At 44.4% G+C, this 17,705-nt stretch overlaps 1 protein-coding gene across 6 annotated transcripts in view; it reads left to right on the top strand.

Moving 5' to 3' along the window:
- The window catches only part of Snx31 (sorting nexin 31), an 81,193-nt gene that overhangs the window by 10,257 nt on the left and 53,231 nt on the right, over positions 1 to 17,705 (top strand). For all 6 annotated transcript variants that reach the window (XM_034516987.2, XM_076911266.1, XM_034516986.2 and 3 more), the window contains 2 exons: positions 6,884 to 6,994; positions 8,719 to 8,809. In XM_034516987.2, the coding sequence (XP_034372878.1) occupies positions 6,884 to 6,994; positions 8,719 to 8,809 (202 nt within the window). The remainder of the gene's footprint in view (positions 1 to 6,883; positions 6,995 to 8,718; positions 8,810 to 17,705) is intronic.

Raw genomic sequence — 17,705 nt, 5'->3', positions numbered from 1 at the left:
ATGTGCAAACATTTTTGTGCCTGTACCTGGGACCTTAACTGACCAGAAAGGGAATGGAATTACACAGTAAGTAGCTTATTATTGGACCAGACTCCTGTATTAATCACTCTCACACTGCTATGACCAGAATACCTGACAGAAACAAGGATGAACTGTTTCTATTGGCTCAGGAGAGGGTCTCTATCCATTGAGGTAGGAAGGGCTCAGGATCAGGAGAGTGTGTTGGAGAACAGCTGCTCATATCTCTGCAGACAGAAAGCAGAGGACACAGCAGAACCAGGGGCTGGACTGTAAATTCCACAGGCCCACCTCTAGCGATAAGTCACATCTCTTAAAGGGTCCACAGCCTCCTAAAACAGGGCCCCAAATGGGAAGCAAAAGTATAAAGCATGAGTCTGCCAGGGCCTCCTTCAGCTCCAGACCACAGCATCAATCCCTAACAGGGGAGGAATAATACCTTGACCAGAATCACAAAGACTTCAGGAAGCTTTATAAACACAAGGGTCCACATATGTGCAAGTGCTAACTGACCTAGTCGAACAGAGAAACAGCTCTAGGGCCATCTGTGGTACAGTGGTTTAGTTTGTAAGCACTCATTCTTCATAATGCTGGGGACCTGGCATATGCAGGCGAGCATGGTGCTGTCTGTCTGCCGCCCTTGTCCACACTCCCAGTGGCTGGTGCTCTCCCTCCCTTCCTCCCTCCCCCCCCCCCCCCCGTCTCTCCCTCTCCATTGCTAATGTGGTATACTGATGGTAGGATAAGCCATAAGAGTGTGCACAGTGCTAAGTGACTGTCCTGTCCTCACAGCCTCCTCTACCAGGAAACCCTGTTTTCAGTTCAGTGCATTCAGTCTTTCTGTATAATCTGCGCATGTCCAAGAATATGAATATACATTTCATTTGACAATAAGCACATAGCAGACACACTTTCTTTTTTGAGACATTGTCTCACTGTTTGCCAGGTTGTCCTTCTCAGCTCATTATGTAGTCTATGCTGGTCTGAAACTCATGCTTCAGCCTCCAAATGCTGGGATTATAGGCATGCAACAATGTGCCTGACTATGCATCTTAACACTTGCTTTTTAAAACTTGACATCTGGGTTTGGAGGGATGACTCGGTGGTTAAGATTGTTAGTCCTATAACACAGAACCCTAGTTAGGTTCACAGCACAGATGTCAGGTGATGCACAGCTGCCTAGAACTCCAGTTCCAGCTGTGTCCTCTTCTGACTTATGCTTGCAGGATCCCTCGAGCGAGAGCACACATGCACACACACGCACACACATACACACATACACACATGCACACATACATACACACACATGCACACACACATGCACACACATACACACACACGTGTGTGCGTACGCGTGCACAGACTCACACACACGTGCACACACACATACACACACATGTACACACACGTGCACACACATGCACACACACGCACACAATACATACATGCACACATACATGCATACACATGCACACACACATACACACACATGCACACACATACACACACGTGTGTGCGTATGTGTGCACACACACACACATGCACACACACACATGCACACACATATATGCACTTGCACACACATGTACACACATACACACACACGGAATTAAAAATAAAGTTTGTTTTTTTAAAGCCAGAACTGTCATAGCTCACTGCATGTCATTAAACGTAAGTTTGGGAGACATTACAGCTTCTGCTCTCCTGCTTTAAGAAAATATCTCCTGTGAGCTATCGGTGTTGTAGAATTTTGTTTTGCATTTAGTTCTTCCAGGAATTTCAAAGGGTTTTTGCCTGGTTCTAGATCTTTAGTGTTCTGACTTCACAACGTTACAGAAAAGCTTCCCCACCAGCTGTTCTTTGTGGGTCTCTTCTCTGATGGCTTCGTTCGCTCTCCCACTGAGCTTTACCGCCTCAGTTTTATATTAATGTCCCCCACCCCTTAGCTGGAGCCTCTCTCTGCTCTTTGTCCTCTTATGAAGACATGCTATTTCCACCACTGTCCTGATGTGCACAGGGCCTCCTGCTTCCTCTGCACGTGTGTGCCATGTGTTGGCCATGCTTTTCCTCCTTTGCATTTCTTTTGATTGGTCACAGCCCAGTTCTTGACAGCTCATTGGCCCTGTCTCTGGAGTTCACTGTTGGCTGGTGCCTGCCCTGGAGAGGGGCTGTCGGTGAGTCACGGAGTGGAGTTATTTCTGCGTCATGCCTCTTGTTTCTGAGCCTTTTCTCATTAATTCTCTGTCTTAAGACCAGTGCAGTCTGGTCTGTCTAGCAGCAATGCATAAGCCACAGTGTTTCTTACAGTGACCCAGCATTTCTGTCCACTCTGATCAGCAGCCCCAGACCCAGCCTGATGATTGTGAATCGGGCTTGGGAGGGAGGCTGTGATGGTCAGATTTTGATTTCTGTGACTTGGGACAGATACATTCAGACTCTTCTCCCTTCCCTCCCACTTCTCTTCCCTTCCCTCCCCTCCCCCTCCATCCCCTCCCGTTACCTTTCTCTCTTCTCTTTTCCCTTCTCCTCCCTGCCCTCCCCTCTTTTCCCTTCTCTCCTCCCTTTCTCTCCTTCCTCCCTTCTTCCCTCACCTTGCCTTCTCCATCCCATCCCCCTCCACTTCCCAGTCCCCATTCTCCTTTCTTTCCTACTCTTTGAGACAGAGTTCACCGTACCACAGGCTGGCCTTGAACTTACAATCTTCTTGCTTCTGCCTCCCAACTGCTAGGATTCAGAGTGACAACACTGGGTTTGTTTAGCTTCTTTCCATATCAGTTCTGCAGCTGAAAATGAAGAGCAGAACTCCTGTCTCTTGGGGCTGCTTTGAGGGTTAAACCAAAACACTCTGGCACTCACTGGAGACAGGGTACTCATGGAGGGGGTCAGCACCATTGTGGCTGAAGCCAGGCCCGTTTCCTTTTCTGGGTCCTGCTGGAAGGCAGTCTTTAGTGATCTCAGAGTGACCACATATCTCTTGTGATGGCCCCTGAGCTCTGCTCTTGGCTTGGCTGAACCCTGAGACAGCTTAAATAGAATGGATTGCTTCCTCTGCTTCTGTGTCATGACTGGATCCATTCCATTACGCTGCACAGACTCAGAATGTCCTGGGCTCAGGCCTGGGACTCTTTTGCAATTTCCAAAGATGGCTTTTCCTCTTGATGTTTTCACCTTAACTCCAGAAGGAGCGAAAGGCAGAAGTATCTTACTCCTACTGGTGGCCCCACCCCCTGCACCCTTTTTCAGGGCTGAAGACTGAACCTAGGTCCTTGTGCTTGCTGGGCAGCAGTGTGCCACTGAGCTAAATCCCTAACCCCTGGAAGGTGTCTTTAAGAGAGGTTTATGCTACAAATTTGAAAAGGAAATGAAGTTTGAACTGGGAAGTTTGTCCTATTATGCACCATGTCTTGTTTTATCTCCTATTTTTTACATTAAACCAATATGCATTAAGGGGTGGCTGCCCACCTGCCCTTCTCTAGAGACACAGAGGCACCAGTAAACGATGCTTGGGCTGGCTCGTGGACTCTGCTTACTTGGGGTGACAGAAAAATCTCTAGGCATATAAATAAATGTCATAGGCCCTGTGTTACAGTGTCCCATGAATAGAGACTTAGATTAAGCACTCTGGAGCATGGCCACAATGCTGGAGAGTTAGCAGTCTATCAAGATGTTTACCTCGGCAGCCCTGGCAGAGCATCCGTGGCCCCCGCTGTTTCCAGCGATCTTACGCCCATTTACCTGAATGAAGCCATACATACTGTTGTTTCTACGAGGTTATGTGAGACCTAAGAGGAGGGACTACAGGTAGTGTCTTAGTTAAGGTTTTATTGCTGTGAAGAGACAGCATTACCAAGGCAGCTCTTATAAGGACAACATTGGGGCTGGATTACAAGTTCAGAGTTCAGTCCATTATCATCAAGGCAGGAGCATGGCAGCATCCAGGCAGGCATGGCACAGGAGGAGCTGAGAGTTCTACATCTTCATCTGAAGGCTGCTAGCAGAATACTGACTTCCAGGCAGCTAGGATGAGGGTCTTAAAGTCCACGCCCACAGTGACACACCTACCACAACAAGGCCACACCTCCAAATGGTGCCATTCCCTGGGCCAAGCATGTACAAACCATCACAGTTGGGAAGATGGTCTAAAGAAGGTGATGTCTAAGCTGGGTTTGAAGGTTCCCAGAGTGGGCATGATGGAGAGTGTATATTCTTTAGTTCCCCCTCTCATTGGGGATAAGAACCACAAACAAATCTGAAGGTGTGTTGTGGGGTCTTCGTCTCACTGTGCCCAGCACTCAGGCTGACCGTCCACTGGAACCAGGTGAGAGATTATCAACAGGTGATGTCATCTGTGCAGAAAAGAAGGGACAGCTGAGCAGTGAGATTGCCCCTCTGGGCTGCTGGGAGGCTACAGAGCCGAGATAAGCAGGGCATGCAGGGCTGCTCGACAGTGAGGGAGCCCACCGAGCAGGCAGGAGGCAGCTTTGCCACCTGGACATTTGTGCTTCATCAGATAAGTGTGGTGCTAGCACCCTGTTAGTGCATAATGCCAAATAATCACGTGGTCCCTTCAGGACTCAGGAGCAGGGGAGAGCATGAGAAAGTTTCCATCAAGGACAACAAAAACTCCGGCTATAAGAGTAAAAGAGGGTTTGACCCGTGTTTGATGTGCCGGGCTCCAGGTACCCTCTTATTTCTCATGCTACGTGGAGAGAAATGTTATCTTGGGTTGACATGCTTCTAGTAAGCAGAAGGTCTGGATCCAAACCCACAGAGCCCTGGATTTGGAGCCTCTGATCTTTTGTGTTTCTGGTGGATGCTACTCCCTGTACCTCCATGTAGCCGTCCCTGGCTTGTGTATCCAGGATTCACTCCCCAACTGACCATGCCCTGGATTTTCATTTCATGTATACTTTAGAGACGAAGGAATTTTGAAAAGGCAAAGCTAGAGTCTACAGACTGAGGACCTCTTCATGTTCCTGCTTGACAAACCTCAGTTTACCTAGGCGCCATGGGAAGTAGGTTTGGGGACAAAGGAGGCCAAGGAGGCACTAGAGAGGCTTCTGTGCCCTGGGAACTAAAGACAACTTGTTTATTTAGGCAGCTTGCCCTACTAGGTTATTGTTGGGGACACCGGGGAGCCATGGGTCCTCTGTTTTCCAGAGGCCACAGCCCCCCATTTCCCCAGCAGAGAAATGATAGGGTACATTGTGGACTCAGCAGGAGTGAGGCAGATGTGAGGTCATGCCTGAGCTGTTTTGGATTAAGTACCTCAGGAATGAACGCTGAGAACCCCTGCTTCTCCTCTATATAATTTCTGAGACGCCGAGGGTGAGGATCAGACCTCAAGCTTTTTGCCTTCTAGATAAGAACGCTACCAACTGAGGTGCTGGAGCTTTCTTGACTCCTTAATTTAATATCTGTCGCCGCTAAGTGCAATCAATGTGACTTTCTCCTCAATCCTGCCTCCAACAACAGGAGAGCAATAACTGGTACCTGAGTGTCCGTGATGAGTTCTGCTCCTGTTCCTCAAGCGCCTCCTCCTGAGCCGTTACTGTAGCCCTCTGGGGTGGACGCCACTGGACTCCTTACCATAGAGCTGAAGAAGTGATGTGTAGAGAGGGAAGCAATTAGTCCAGGTTAACACAGGTCACGTGCCAGGGATGGCTGAATCTCCACAAGATGCCCCAAAACAGTGGAGCTGAGAAACCTTCCAGGGCGCTGAAGCCATGGAGGTGCTGGGATGATAGAGACCCCACAAACCTTGCCCTAAGTGGCTCTTCCATTTAGCTCTTTCCCAGACGTCTCCTTTATAATGTGCTGGCAATAGTAAGGAAAGTGTTTCCCCAGAGTCTTCAACTCCTTCTAGCAAACTGTGGAGACTGAGTGTGAGTCGTGAGACCCTCCAGAATTTGTAATAAGCTGAGAAGAAAGACAGGAAGAAGAACTTTTCAGGTGTCTGCAGTGGGGCAATCTTGCTGCACTGAGACGTTAACTCACTGTGTCTTATACTAATGCCAGGCAAATCATGCCAGCGTCGAGCTCATCCTGCATCCGGGTGTCCATCTGGTGTTCAGGCACTGGGACGTTCAGCTGGGTATCTGTCGCATGCCTTTAATCCCAGCACTCTGGAGGCAGAGGCAGGTAGATCTCTGTGAGTTCCAAGCCAGTCTGGTCTACAGAGAAAGTTCCAGGAAGCTAGAGCTATACAGCGAGACCATGTCTTAAAAAGGTGTGGGGGTGAGGATGGAGTTGGTTGCTGTGGGAAAAGCCCCACCCATCGAGTGTGCCACAGAACCAGACCTCTGGGGTGCTTAGACACATCTAAAGTGAGTTAATTCAAGTTGACCCAGCAAGATGTGGATGATTTTCATCAAAAGATTTCTTCCCAGCCGGGTGGTGGTGGCTCATGCCTTTAATCCCAGCACTTGGGAGGTAGAGGCAGGTGGATTTCTGAGTTCGAGGCCAGCCTGGTCTACAGGGTGAGTTCCAGGACAGCCAGGACTACACAGAGAAACCCTGTCTTGAAAAACAAAACAAAACAAACAAAACAAAACAAAACAAAACAAAAAAGAAAAGAAAAAAAGAAAGAAAAGAAAAAAAGAAAAAAAAGATTTCTTCCCTCCCAAATAGATGTTCTATTGTTTATTTGGAAGTGTTTCAGACCTCACAGTATTGTTCTGCCTTGATTCCTCTCCAGACCTCCCTTCGCCTCTGCCTGGTCCCACCAAAGGACCTCCATTAAACCTCTGCACTGAGTATTGGCTTGCTTCAGGCACCGTCCCCCTGCACACAATGGGGATAGGCAGGGAGTGCTGGCCCTCTCCGTAATGGGTGTGGGAACTGACTTTTGTGTTTTTATTTATAGCACACATTGAACATAACCACCAAGAACGTCGCTCTGGCTGTATGCCTGCCTGATGGAAGGAGTGTTATGGTGGAAATTCTCACGTCAGACACGGCTGAGAGGGTCCTCGAGGTAAACTTGCTAAGCCCAAGCTCCTGGAAATGCAGAAACAGATCTTATGCGGCAGAGACGTGGATGTGGTGAGATTATATTCCGGAAGTTCCTTGCCAGTTATTTTACTTCATGGATGATCTATCTGCAGAAGTGCTGTATATAAATTACCCCAAAAGGTGATGGAGGAAGCCAAGCCCATCCTCAGGGGTCTCGATTTGATCCTTCCTGAGATCTCTGAGGGTTTTCCTAAGGTTGTGGCTACCTCCCTGGCATCCACCAAGCTGGGTCCTGGCAATATAGAGAAGGCTCTGTCTCATGATGCCACATGTGTGGGAGCAGGGAGTAGGGCAGTGCCTGGTGGAGTCTGGAACAACCATACCCAAGAGAGCAGGGGAAGGCCCTGCCTGGCAGAGGGCAGCAGGGGATTCCTTGAAGACTGCTTTCACTCACAGGAAGCTCTAGAAGCCATATCCAGAAGGTCTAATGCCGAGCTCCAAGGACCTGACTTGAGTTTGAGTCATTTTGAGGATGACAAAGACAAGATCCTAGCGTATTCTCTGTGCTTCAGAGGTGGCCATCAGCAGCTCCACCTCTTTAGCCTTGTCCCTCTGCCCAGCTGCACTGCAGGGGGATGCCATCTTCCCAAGGCAAGCCTTAAACGTGTAGGCTAGGTGGAAGAGAGCAGAGGAGAGTGGTGGCCTGTGGCTCCTGCTAAGGAAAACTGAATGGAGGTACATTTGTGGGTTCTGTTGTTGTTGTTATTTTGTGAGACCACATTTTAGTAGAGAGCATAAAACCACAGATGTTGAGATGAAAGCCATTGATTTCAAAGAAGAGCATCCTGGACCCGGCATTGAAGGTTTCCATGGAGCCACAGTTGTTGTTAAGTTACACTTAATGGTTTACACTGGACCAAATTCACAGCGAATCACACTTGACCATGGCAGGATGCATCACATCACAGAGATGTGTCAAAACAGAACACAGCATATGCACTTTTACACACCACTGAGTAGTGGGAAATGCCTTTTGCTTGGTGCATATAGGAAGGCAAGCCACTAGATGCCAGAAAACAGATGTTTGTGGAGGATGCCTTCCATCAGACAATAAACTCTAGGACAGTCCAGGACATATGTCTACACCCAAGGCAGGACAGCCAGCTTCAGTGGGGCCCAGCTGGCACGGATTTTGCCTTTATTCACTCTGAATTTCTATCTTTCTAAGATTTCTAGAACCAATGTTTCATTAGCTACTTTTCTCAATGGCCCGACAGAAACAGGTTCAGGGCCGACAACTTAACCTCCATTCGTGGTTGTGCCTCCATCATGGTGCAGCTCATGACGACAGGGATGAACAGCTTATGATGACAGGGGCGAGCAGCTATGACTCCTCACGACACAGTGGGCCTGAAGCACAGAATCTGGGCCAGAAGGGAAACTGGCCTAGACCCCTCAAGTCCCAGCCCTGTGGATTTACAATAGCATCGTGGCCAAAAGTGTCTATAATCTCCAAATTCAGTGCTTCCTGCTGGCTACCGAGAGTTCATGACCCTGCAGAGGCCATTTCAGATTCAAACTAGAACAAGTATTGAGCCATTTTTAGATTCCAAAATGTTTCTTCGCATGTCTGCTGGCCTGAAAAAGCATTTGCTGTTGGTGTGCTCCAGACCCTTCCAGCCTGCCGCCACAGCCTGCAAGTATGGTTATTAGCTCAATACTTCCCCTTTGCTTGTTCCTATTAAGGTGGTGGCGCACAAACTCGGACTGCATCCAGAGCTGGTGGGCTACTTCGGCCTTTTTCTCATCCGGTGTTTCCCGGAGGGCAAGCTCTCTGGTAAGACAGAAAAGGGGAACCCAGGATTGGACAGGTGTGAGCAGGGGCTTGGCATTGGGGTGTTGAAAGTACCCACTGGGACTGGAAAGCACCCACATGGACTGGCTGCCCTTCAGGGTGTGGTTTCTACTGCTGTCTTCAGCCCTGGATCAAAGATTTGGAGAATGTAGCCAGGTGTAGTGGTACTCACCATTAATCCCAGCATTTGGAGGTAGAGGCAGACAGAACTCAGTAAGTTCAAGGACAGCTGCATCTACATTGTTCTGCGCGCCTCCCGTGTCCCCTCTGCCCGTGGAAGAGAAACACGTGAGACAGTATTCGGGTATCACCACAGCGAGGCTTTAATCTGTATCAGCAGGCGTGGAAAACTCGGAAGGGCCAAAGACAGGAAGAGGCACAGCTTAAATACACCCTAGAGTGACGTATTCACTTCTGATTGGCTGTTCACTCATCACCCAATATTACACCTCGGGATTGGCCAGTGACTTTGGCGGGCTTTCTGCCTTTGCACCTGCGCAGTTAATTGTTTACTAGTGGAGAGGACACGATGTCCGCGCCATCTTGGAATGGCGAATTATACCACCGCTAACAGTGGCTTCCTACACTACATAATGAATACTAGGACAGCCAAAGCTACACAGTGAAGCCTTGTCTTAAACAAACAGACTATTTGGAGAATAAAAGACTGTGTCATTGCTCAGAGACAATGTATCCCCAGAGAGGTAGCATGCATGTCATTTCAACTTCATGTTATGGTGATATAGTGCCTGATGGAAACAGCATAAGGAATTAGTCATTTTTTCCCCCATGACAGGGAAAGCAATAGGGGACAAGGCAGAGCAGTTCACATCATAGTAGATAGGGGGCAGAGCAGTTCACACCACGGCAGGTAGGGGGCAAAGTAAAAGACTAGGGAGAGAAAAACAAAACAAAACAAAACAAAACAAAACAAAACAAAACAAAACAAAAGACACATGGCAGGGGTCCACTTCCTCCAACTATTCCATGAGGGAATGAAGTGATGCATTAGACTAGACCCTTTATGATGAAATTGTATCTGGAAATACCATCTCTCTCTTTCTCCCCCCCCACCCCCCCGAGAGAGAGAGACAGAAAGAGGCAGAGACAGAAGGAGGGACGGAGGGAGAGGGAGAGAAACAGAGAAATTAACTATCATACATGGTGTAGTCAAAACCTAAATCTAAGGTTGGGCCAATACCTGTACTTCTGGAGTCTACTGGAGTTCACTGTGGTCCTAACCTCTGCGTTCCACCATCTTCATCCATGGCTTCCTGGTTGATGGGGTGCTAGACTCCTGGTACAAAAAAAGACATCTCACAACCACATAATGCCTCTTTGTTGGGGAATATTTTCTATAATACGGGGATAATAAATGGGTGCTCAGATTCTTTTAAGAATTCCAACAAGACAGTAAAAGATGGCAGTGTCATGTGACGTTTGGTTTCTTTCCACTACAGTCTAGATGACAAGGCCTTAATGCCGTGGACTCATTTCAGTCACTTTAAAGCAATGGGAAGCAGTATGTGGTTAGAACTCACAGGACTTGGGGTAGGCTGGACTCTAGGGGCTGTTGGGTCTTGGCATGGCTCTGGACACCTCTTGACCTATCTCTTTATCTCAACCCCAGGTAAAATATCTTACCCAATAGGCTGGGATTTGATGAAAATAAAGTATTGAATTTTGGGGGGATGAATTTCAGAAAGTTAAAAACACACACATGCAAGAGAATATTTTTGTTCCTCCCTGACCTCAATAATATTGCCTTACCTTCTCATTTGAAAGCTGTTTGTGAACTGTGCATGCTAATTAACTAGCTAAGCTGCCTGTCCTGAGCATGCTATTCCAGAGACATACACAAACACATTTGTGCCTTTCACAGTGTCAGAGTTTATGGAATGACATTAAATTCACAAGGTGCAGCAGTTTGCTAGATTATTCTGCCTACTTGGGTCTTTTTAAAAAATCTGATATTTTATTTGTTTACATTTCAGATGTTATCCCCTTTCCTCATCCCCCCCACCCCATTAATCCCCTATCCCATCTCTCCTCCTCGTTTTTTGCTTTTATACTGTTTAAATGACATGCAAGTATTAAGGTCAGTTCTAGGTTGAGGAACTAGCAATACAGTAGATGCAAATAGTCAAGGAACAAGCAAGACACTAAACACAAATAGTCAAAGAACATGCATGACAATAAATAGAGACCTGTGATCACTCCTGTGATCACTATTTCTAAAGGCTTATCAGGATGACAAAAATATCTGAGCCTAACTCCCTGTCCTAGCCCAAAGTCATTTTCATGCCTGAAGCCAACTTCTTTGTTCTAGCTTAAGATTTAGATTCCTGCCTGTAATTTCTTCTTTGTTCTAGCCTAAGCTTTAGATTTCTGCCTGAAGTTACTTTTTTTGTTCCAGCCTAATGTCAGATTCCTGCCTGAAGTCCATTTCCTTGTCCTATGTCAGATTCCTTACAAGTAGCCCACTTTCTTGTCCTTGGTCCTTGTCAGATTTCTGCCAGGCAGCCCCAAAAGCTCTCCACATCTCCCCCTTTTTATTGCATAAACCAGACTGAGCCTGTCTTAGGTCATTCTGATAAGAATGCCTTCCTTACCCATCATGGAATATGCATTATCAAAAGCAATGTGCTTCTGTTTTAGGTTGGTAAGGCTCTGTGCAGAATCTTACCCATCCTTGGCTTGCCAGCCTGTTAAATTAATAGCTCTGTCTGGGGGTCTGTTTTCAGTTTCAAGCCATGTACTTTGGCTGCCAACATGTTGATGTAGTTAGAGACAAACTTTAACACAATGAACAGGAATAAGAGTATTCCCAGAACAAGAAGGGCTAGCTTGATCAAGCTATATATGCCATTCCTGAGGTTTGACCAAAATGGAAATACTGGCTTCAGGCCATGGATAATTTTTTCGGCATTATCTGCAGCGTTAAAGCTCAACAGAGCAACATTCTTTAAATTCAAAATCTCACTATACAAAGTTAAAACACCCAGAGAGGTGTTAGAATTATGCCAAATACCCTACAGATGTCTTTAAACTTTTTTCTAATTGTAAATTTTAGAAGTAACACAACTCCAATGGTATTTGTCATGACACTTGAGATGGCTCCTGAACCCTGAACCTCCTTCTGATAATTTGAATAGGATATAGAGCAACAATCCATTGTTTCAAACACCTATATAAATCCTTTTGTATATTCAATATATTAGTAACATTTTTTTTGCTAGATGGTTAACAAGAATAGCTGTCTTAACTCCTTGTGCCAAAGCTATTGCAGAAGCAATGGTGCTAGCAATTAATGAAATTAAAGCTGTTATACCAGCAATAATCAAGCCCACTACCCTCTTTATTCTGCCTAAAACCTAACTCACTTCTTCCAGCACTTTCAAGCTTTTTTCAGAGAATCTAGGTTTTCTAATACTCAGGGCAGTAAGACAAAAGCTGGTTGATAGACCCCCCATAACAGACATTCCAGGTATCGACACACTAACACAATTAGAAAGTATACAGTCAATGCAACTTACAATAAATGTTGTAGAAGAGACAAAACCTATTTTAGCTTGACAATTAAAAGAGCCTTAAAACATGCACTAACCCTTGTTTGAAATCCAGATCCTGTCCCAACTTTATCTCTTGCTATCATAACATCATAGAAAACTGCAGCTAACTTTCAAATATGTCTCTGAAAATGTCCAGATCCAGTCTTCCAAATGAAGACTGTTATTTCTAAAATCGGATTGATTTCTAGACCAGTACATGATTGAGTCCGAATAACTAGTCACCTTTAAGAAAAAAACAAGAGTTATTATAATTTCTCTTTTTGATTCTCTGTCCCACAAGGTCTAAAAACTTGAGGCAAGGCAGTCTGTCCCATCCTGGATATAGGCAAGCAAAGGTAGGTCAGGAACATATATCCAATACAGCTCCCCAGTCACCCTTGTCAGGGCACTCAGCAAGCTCACAGGTCAGCATCATTCTTTGTCTCAGAAACAGCAGCTTTCACCAATCATTCTGGGAGCCACCATGCTCCTACAGCATTCTCCAGAAAAAACACAAACATGCCCTCTTCCCCATATTAGACACCTGGGCGGGATCATGCCGTATGCCTGTAAGTGGATTCTCACTTTTCACCTTGGTATAAGTCTGCCTAGTTGAAGGATGCCATTGACACTCAGCAGAAAGTTCCTTGGCATGCAAAAAAAAATTTTTTTTAATGTAAAATAAAAAGAATATGATTTGAATAAATTTGTGGTGTTTGGGTATATACCTCCCTCCCTTTTTATTTTATGACGATATTGTTTTAAAGTTCCATGGGCCCCTTTCACAATACCTTGTCCTTGAGGATTATAAGGAATCCCTGTAATAAATTGATGACAAAAAGTCTCAACTGCTCGACTACAATTGCCAGTTTCATTATCTGTATTTTTAATGGATATTTTATTTATTTACCCTTCAAATGTTATCCCCTCTCCCATTCCTCCCAAAACCACTTATCCCATTCCCCCTCCTCCTACTTCTATGAGGGTGTGCCCCACCCATCCACCCATTCCGGCCTCCCTGCTCTCAAATTCCCCAACACTAGAGCATCCAGACTTTCAGTGACCAAGGCCCTCCTCTTCCACTGATGCCTGACAAGGCCATCCTCAGCTAACTATACAGGTGGAGCCATGAGTCCCTCCCTTTGTGTTCTCAGGCTGGAGGTTTAGACCCTGGGAGCTCTTGTTGAGTATTTTGTTACTCCTTCTAAGAAGGACCAAAGCACCCACACTTTGGTCATCCTTCTTCTTCTTGAGCTTCATGTGGTCTATGCATTGTATCTTAGGTATTGTGAGCTTTTGGGCTAATATCCATTTATCAGTGAGTACATACCATGTGTGGTTTTTTGTGATTGGGTTACCTCACTCAGGATGATATTTTCTAGTTCCATTCATTTGCCTACGAATTTCATGAATTCATTGTTTTTAATAGCTGAGTAATACTCCATTGTGTAAATGTATCACATTTTCTGTATCCACTCCTCTGTTGAAGCACATCTGGGTTCTTTCCAGCTTCTGGCTATTATAAATAAGGCTGCTATGAACAGAGTGGAGCATGTGTCCCTGTTGTATGTTGGAGAATTTTTTGGGTATATGCCCAGGAGTGGTATGGGTCCTTAGGTAATGCTATGTTCAATTTTCTGAGGAACAGCCAGACTGCTTTCTATAGTGGTTGTACCAGCTTACAATCCCACCTACAATGGAGGAGTGTTCCCCTTTCTCCACATCCTTCCCAGCATCTTCTGTCACTTGAGTTTTTGATCTTAGCCATTCTGACTGGTGTGAGATGGAATCTCAGGGTTGTTTTGATTTGCATTTCCCTGATGACTAAGGATGCTGAACATTTCTTTAAGTGCTTCTCAGCCATTCGAGTTTTCTCAGTTGAGAATTCTTTGTTTAGCTCTGTACCCCATTTTTAAATCATGTAATTTGATTGTCAAGAGTCTAATTTCTTCAGTTCTTTGTATACCTTGGATATTAGCCCTCTATCAGATGTAGGATTGGTAAACATCTTTTCCCAATCTGTTGGTTGCCTCTTTGTCTTATTGACGGTGTTGTTTGCTTTACAGAAGCTTTGCAGTTTTATGAGGTCCCATTTGTCAATTCTTAATCTTAGAGCATAAGCCATTGGTGTTCTGTTCAGGAATTTTCCCCTGTGCCCATGTGTTCAAGGCTTTTTCCCATTTTCTCTTCTATTAGTTTCAGTGTATCTGGTTTTATGTGAAGGTCCTTGATCCACTTGGACTAAAGCTTTGTACAAGGAGATAAGTATGGATCAATTTGCATTCTTCTACATGTTGATCTCCAGTTGAACCAGCACCATTTGTTGAAAATGCTGTCTTTTTTCTACTGGATGGTTTTAGCTCCTTTGTCAAAGATCAAGTGACTCTAGTTATGGGGGTTCATTTCTGGGTTGTCAATTCTATTCCATTGATCTTCCTGCCTGTCTCTGTACCAATACCATGCAGTTTGTTTTTTTTTTTTTTTTTTTTTTTAACACTACTGCTCTGTAGTACAGTTTGAGGTCAGGGACAGTGATTCCCCCAGAAGTTCTTTTGTTGTTGGGAATAGTTTTCACTATCCTGGGTTTTTTTGTTATTCCAAATGAATTTGAGAATTTTTCTTCATATCTCTGTGAAGAATTGAGTTGGAATTTTGATGGGGATTGCATCAAATCTGTAGATTGCTCTCGGCAAGATAGGCATTTTTACTATATTAATCCTGCCAATCCATGAGCATGGGAGATCTTTCCATCTTCTGAGATCTGCTTTGATTTCTTTCTTCAGAGACTTGAAGTCCTTGTCATACAGATCTTTCACTTGTTTGGTTAGATTCATACCAAGGTATTTTATATCATTTGTGACTATTGTGAAGGGTGTCATTTTCTTAATTTCTTTCTCAGCCTGTTTATCCTTTGAGTAGAGGAAGGCAACTGATTTGTTTGAGTTAATTTTATATCCAGCCACTTTGCTGAAGTTGTTTATCAGGTTTAGGAGTTCTCTGATGGAAACTTTGGGGTCACTTAAGTATACTATCATATCATCTGCAAATAGTGAAATTTTGACTTCTTTCTTTCCAATTTGTATCCATTTGACCTTCTTTTGTTGCCTAATTGCCCTGGCTAGGACTTCCAGTTCTATATTGAATAAGTAGGGAGAAAGTGGGTAGCCTTGTCTAGTCCCTGATCTTAGTGGGATTGCTTCTGAAAGGGTTAAAAAGTTTCAAAAACTCCTAACAGGCTGAGCAGAAACAAGAATGCAGGTTAGCTTGGTCGTGAGCTCTGTGTTTCAGGAACTTGGCTGACCACAAGATAGATGGTTGAATATGAATAGGCTCTTGAGAATAGCCTATACAAAATGTTCTCCCTGACTGTTCCTTGAACCCTGTCACAAATTAAATAATGGGCTGGTACCTTCCACAGGTGCTTTCCAATGACTCCCCTCACTCCCCCTGGGTTGTAGTTTACCCCCTCAGTTGTGGTTTTTGCCTTTAAATTCCCTTTGTCTCCAAAGCCCGGGGGTCAGACCCCACTGCCCCTGCGTGGGTTACAGGTCTTGACCTCAGCATGCTGATCAAAATATACCTCTTGCTGATTGCATTAAGTTTGATATCTTGTGAGTTATTGGGTGGCCGTGAATTCCTGAGGCTTGGGTGAGGTCCTCCCTTCGTGGGGGTCTTACACTTCAAGTTTCTCTCCATTTAGTTTGATGTTAGCTACTGGTTTGATGTATATTACTTTTACTATGTTTAGGTATGGGCCTTGGATTCCTGACCTTTCTAAGACTTTTACCATGAAGGGGTGTTGAATTTTGTCAAATGCTTTCTCAGCATCTAGTGATATGATCATGTGAGCTTTTTTCTCTGAGTTTGTTTATATAGTGGATTACATTGATGGATTTCTATATATTGAACCATCCATGCATTCCTAGGATAAAGTGTACTTGATCATGATGGATGATTGTTTTGATGTGTTCTTGGATTCGGTTTGAGAGAATTTTATTGAATATTTTTGCATTGATATTTATAAGGGAGTTTGGTCTGAAGTTCTCTCTCTTTGTTGGGTCTCCGTGTGGTTTAGGTATGAGCATAATTGTGGCTTCATAGAACAAATTGAGTAGTATTCCTTCTGTTTCTATTTTGTGGAACAGTTTAAAGAGAATTGGTATTAGGTCTTCTTTGAAGGTCTGATAGAACTCTGCACTAAAACTATCTGGTCTTATGGGATTTTTTGGTGGGGAAACTTTTAATGTCTGCTTCTATTTCTTTTGGGGTTATGTGACTGTTTAGATGGTTTATCTGGGCCTGATTTAACTTTGGTAACTGGTATTTGTCTAGAAAATTATACATTTCATCCAGATTTTCCGATTTTGTTGAGTATAGGCTTTTGTAGTAGGATCTAATGATTTTTTAAAATTTCCTCAGTTTCTGTTGTTATGTCACCCTTTTCAGTTCTAATTTTATAAATTTAGATACAGTCTCTGTGCCCTCTGGTTATTCTGGCTAAGGGTTTATCTATCTTGTTGATTTTCTCAAAGAACCAGCTCCTGGTTTTATTGATTCTTTGTATAGTTCTTTTTGCTTCTACTTGGTTGATTTCAGCCCTGAGTTTGCCGTCTACTCCTCTTGGGTATGTTTGCTTCTTTTTGTTCTAAAGCTTTCAGGTGTGCTGTCAAGCTGCTAGTGTATGCTCTCTCCAGTTTCTTTTTGTAGGTACTTAGAACTATGAGTTTTCCTCTTAGCACTGCTTTCATTGTGTCCCATAAGTTCTGGTGTGATGTGTCTTCATTTTCATTAAAATTTAAAAAGTCTTTAATTTCTTTATTTCTTCCTTGACCAAGTTATCATTGTGTAGAGTGTTGTTCAGTTTCCACATGAATGTGGGCTTTCCATTGTTTTTGTTGTTATTGAAGACCATGGTCTTGGTGATCTGATAGGATGCATGGGGTTATTTCAATTTTCTTGTACCTGTGGAGGCCTGTTTTGTGACTAAGTATATGGTCAATTTTGGAGAAGGGTCAATTTTGTTTTGGGATGAAATGTTCTATAGATATCTGTTAAATCCATTTGGTTCATAACTTCTGTTAGTTTCACTGTATCTCTGTTTAGTTTCTGTTTCCATGATCTGTCCATTTCTGAGAGTGGGTATTGAAGTCACTCACTATTATTGTGTGAGGTGCAATGTGTGCTTTGAGCTTTAGTGAGGTTTCCTTTATGAAAGTGGGTACCCTTGCCCTTGGATCATAGATGTTCAGAATTGAGAGTTCATCTTGTTTGACTTTTCCTTTGATGAATATGACGTGTCCTTCCTTATCTTTTTTGATAACTTTTGG

The sequence above is a fragment of the Arvicanthis niloticus genome, chromosome 13 (assembly GCF_011762505.2).
Source record: "Arvicanthis niloticus isolate mArvNil1 chromosome 13, mArvNil1.pat.X, whole genome shotgun sequence".
Classification (NCBI taxonomy): Eukaryota; Metazoa; Chordata; class Mammalia; order Rodentia; family Muridae; genus Arvicanthis; species Arvicanthis niloticus.
This window is presented reverse-complemented; position numbering and strand designations above follow the sequence as displayed.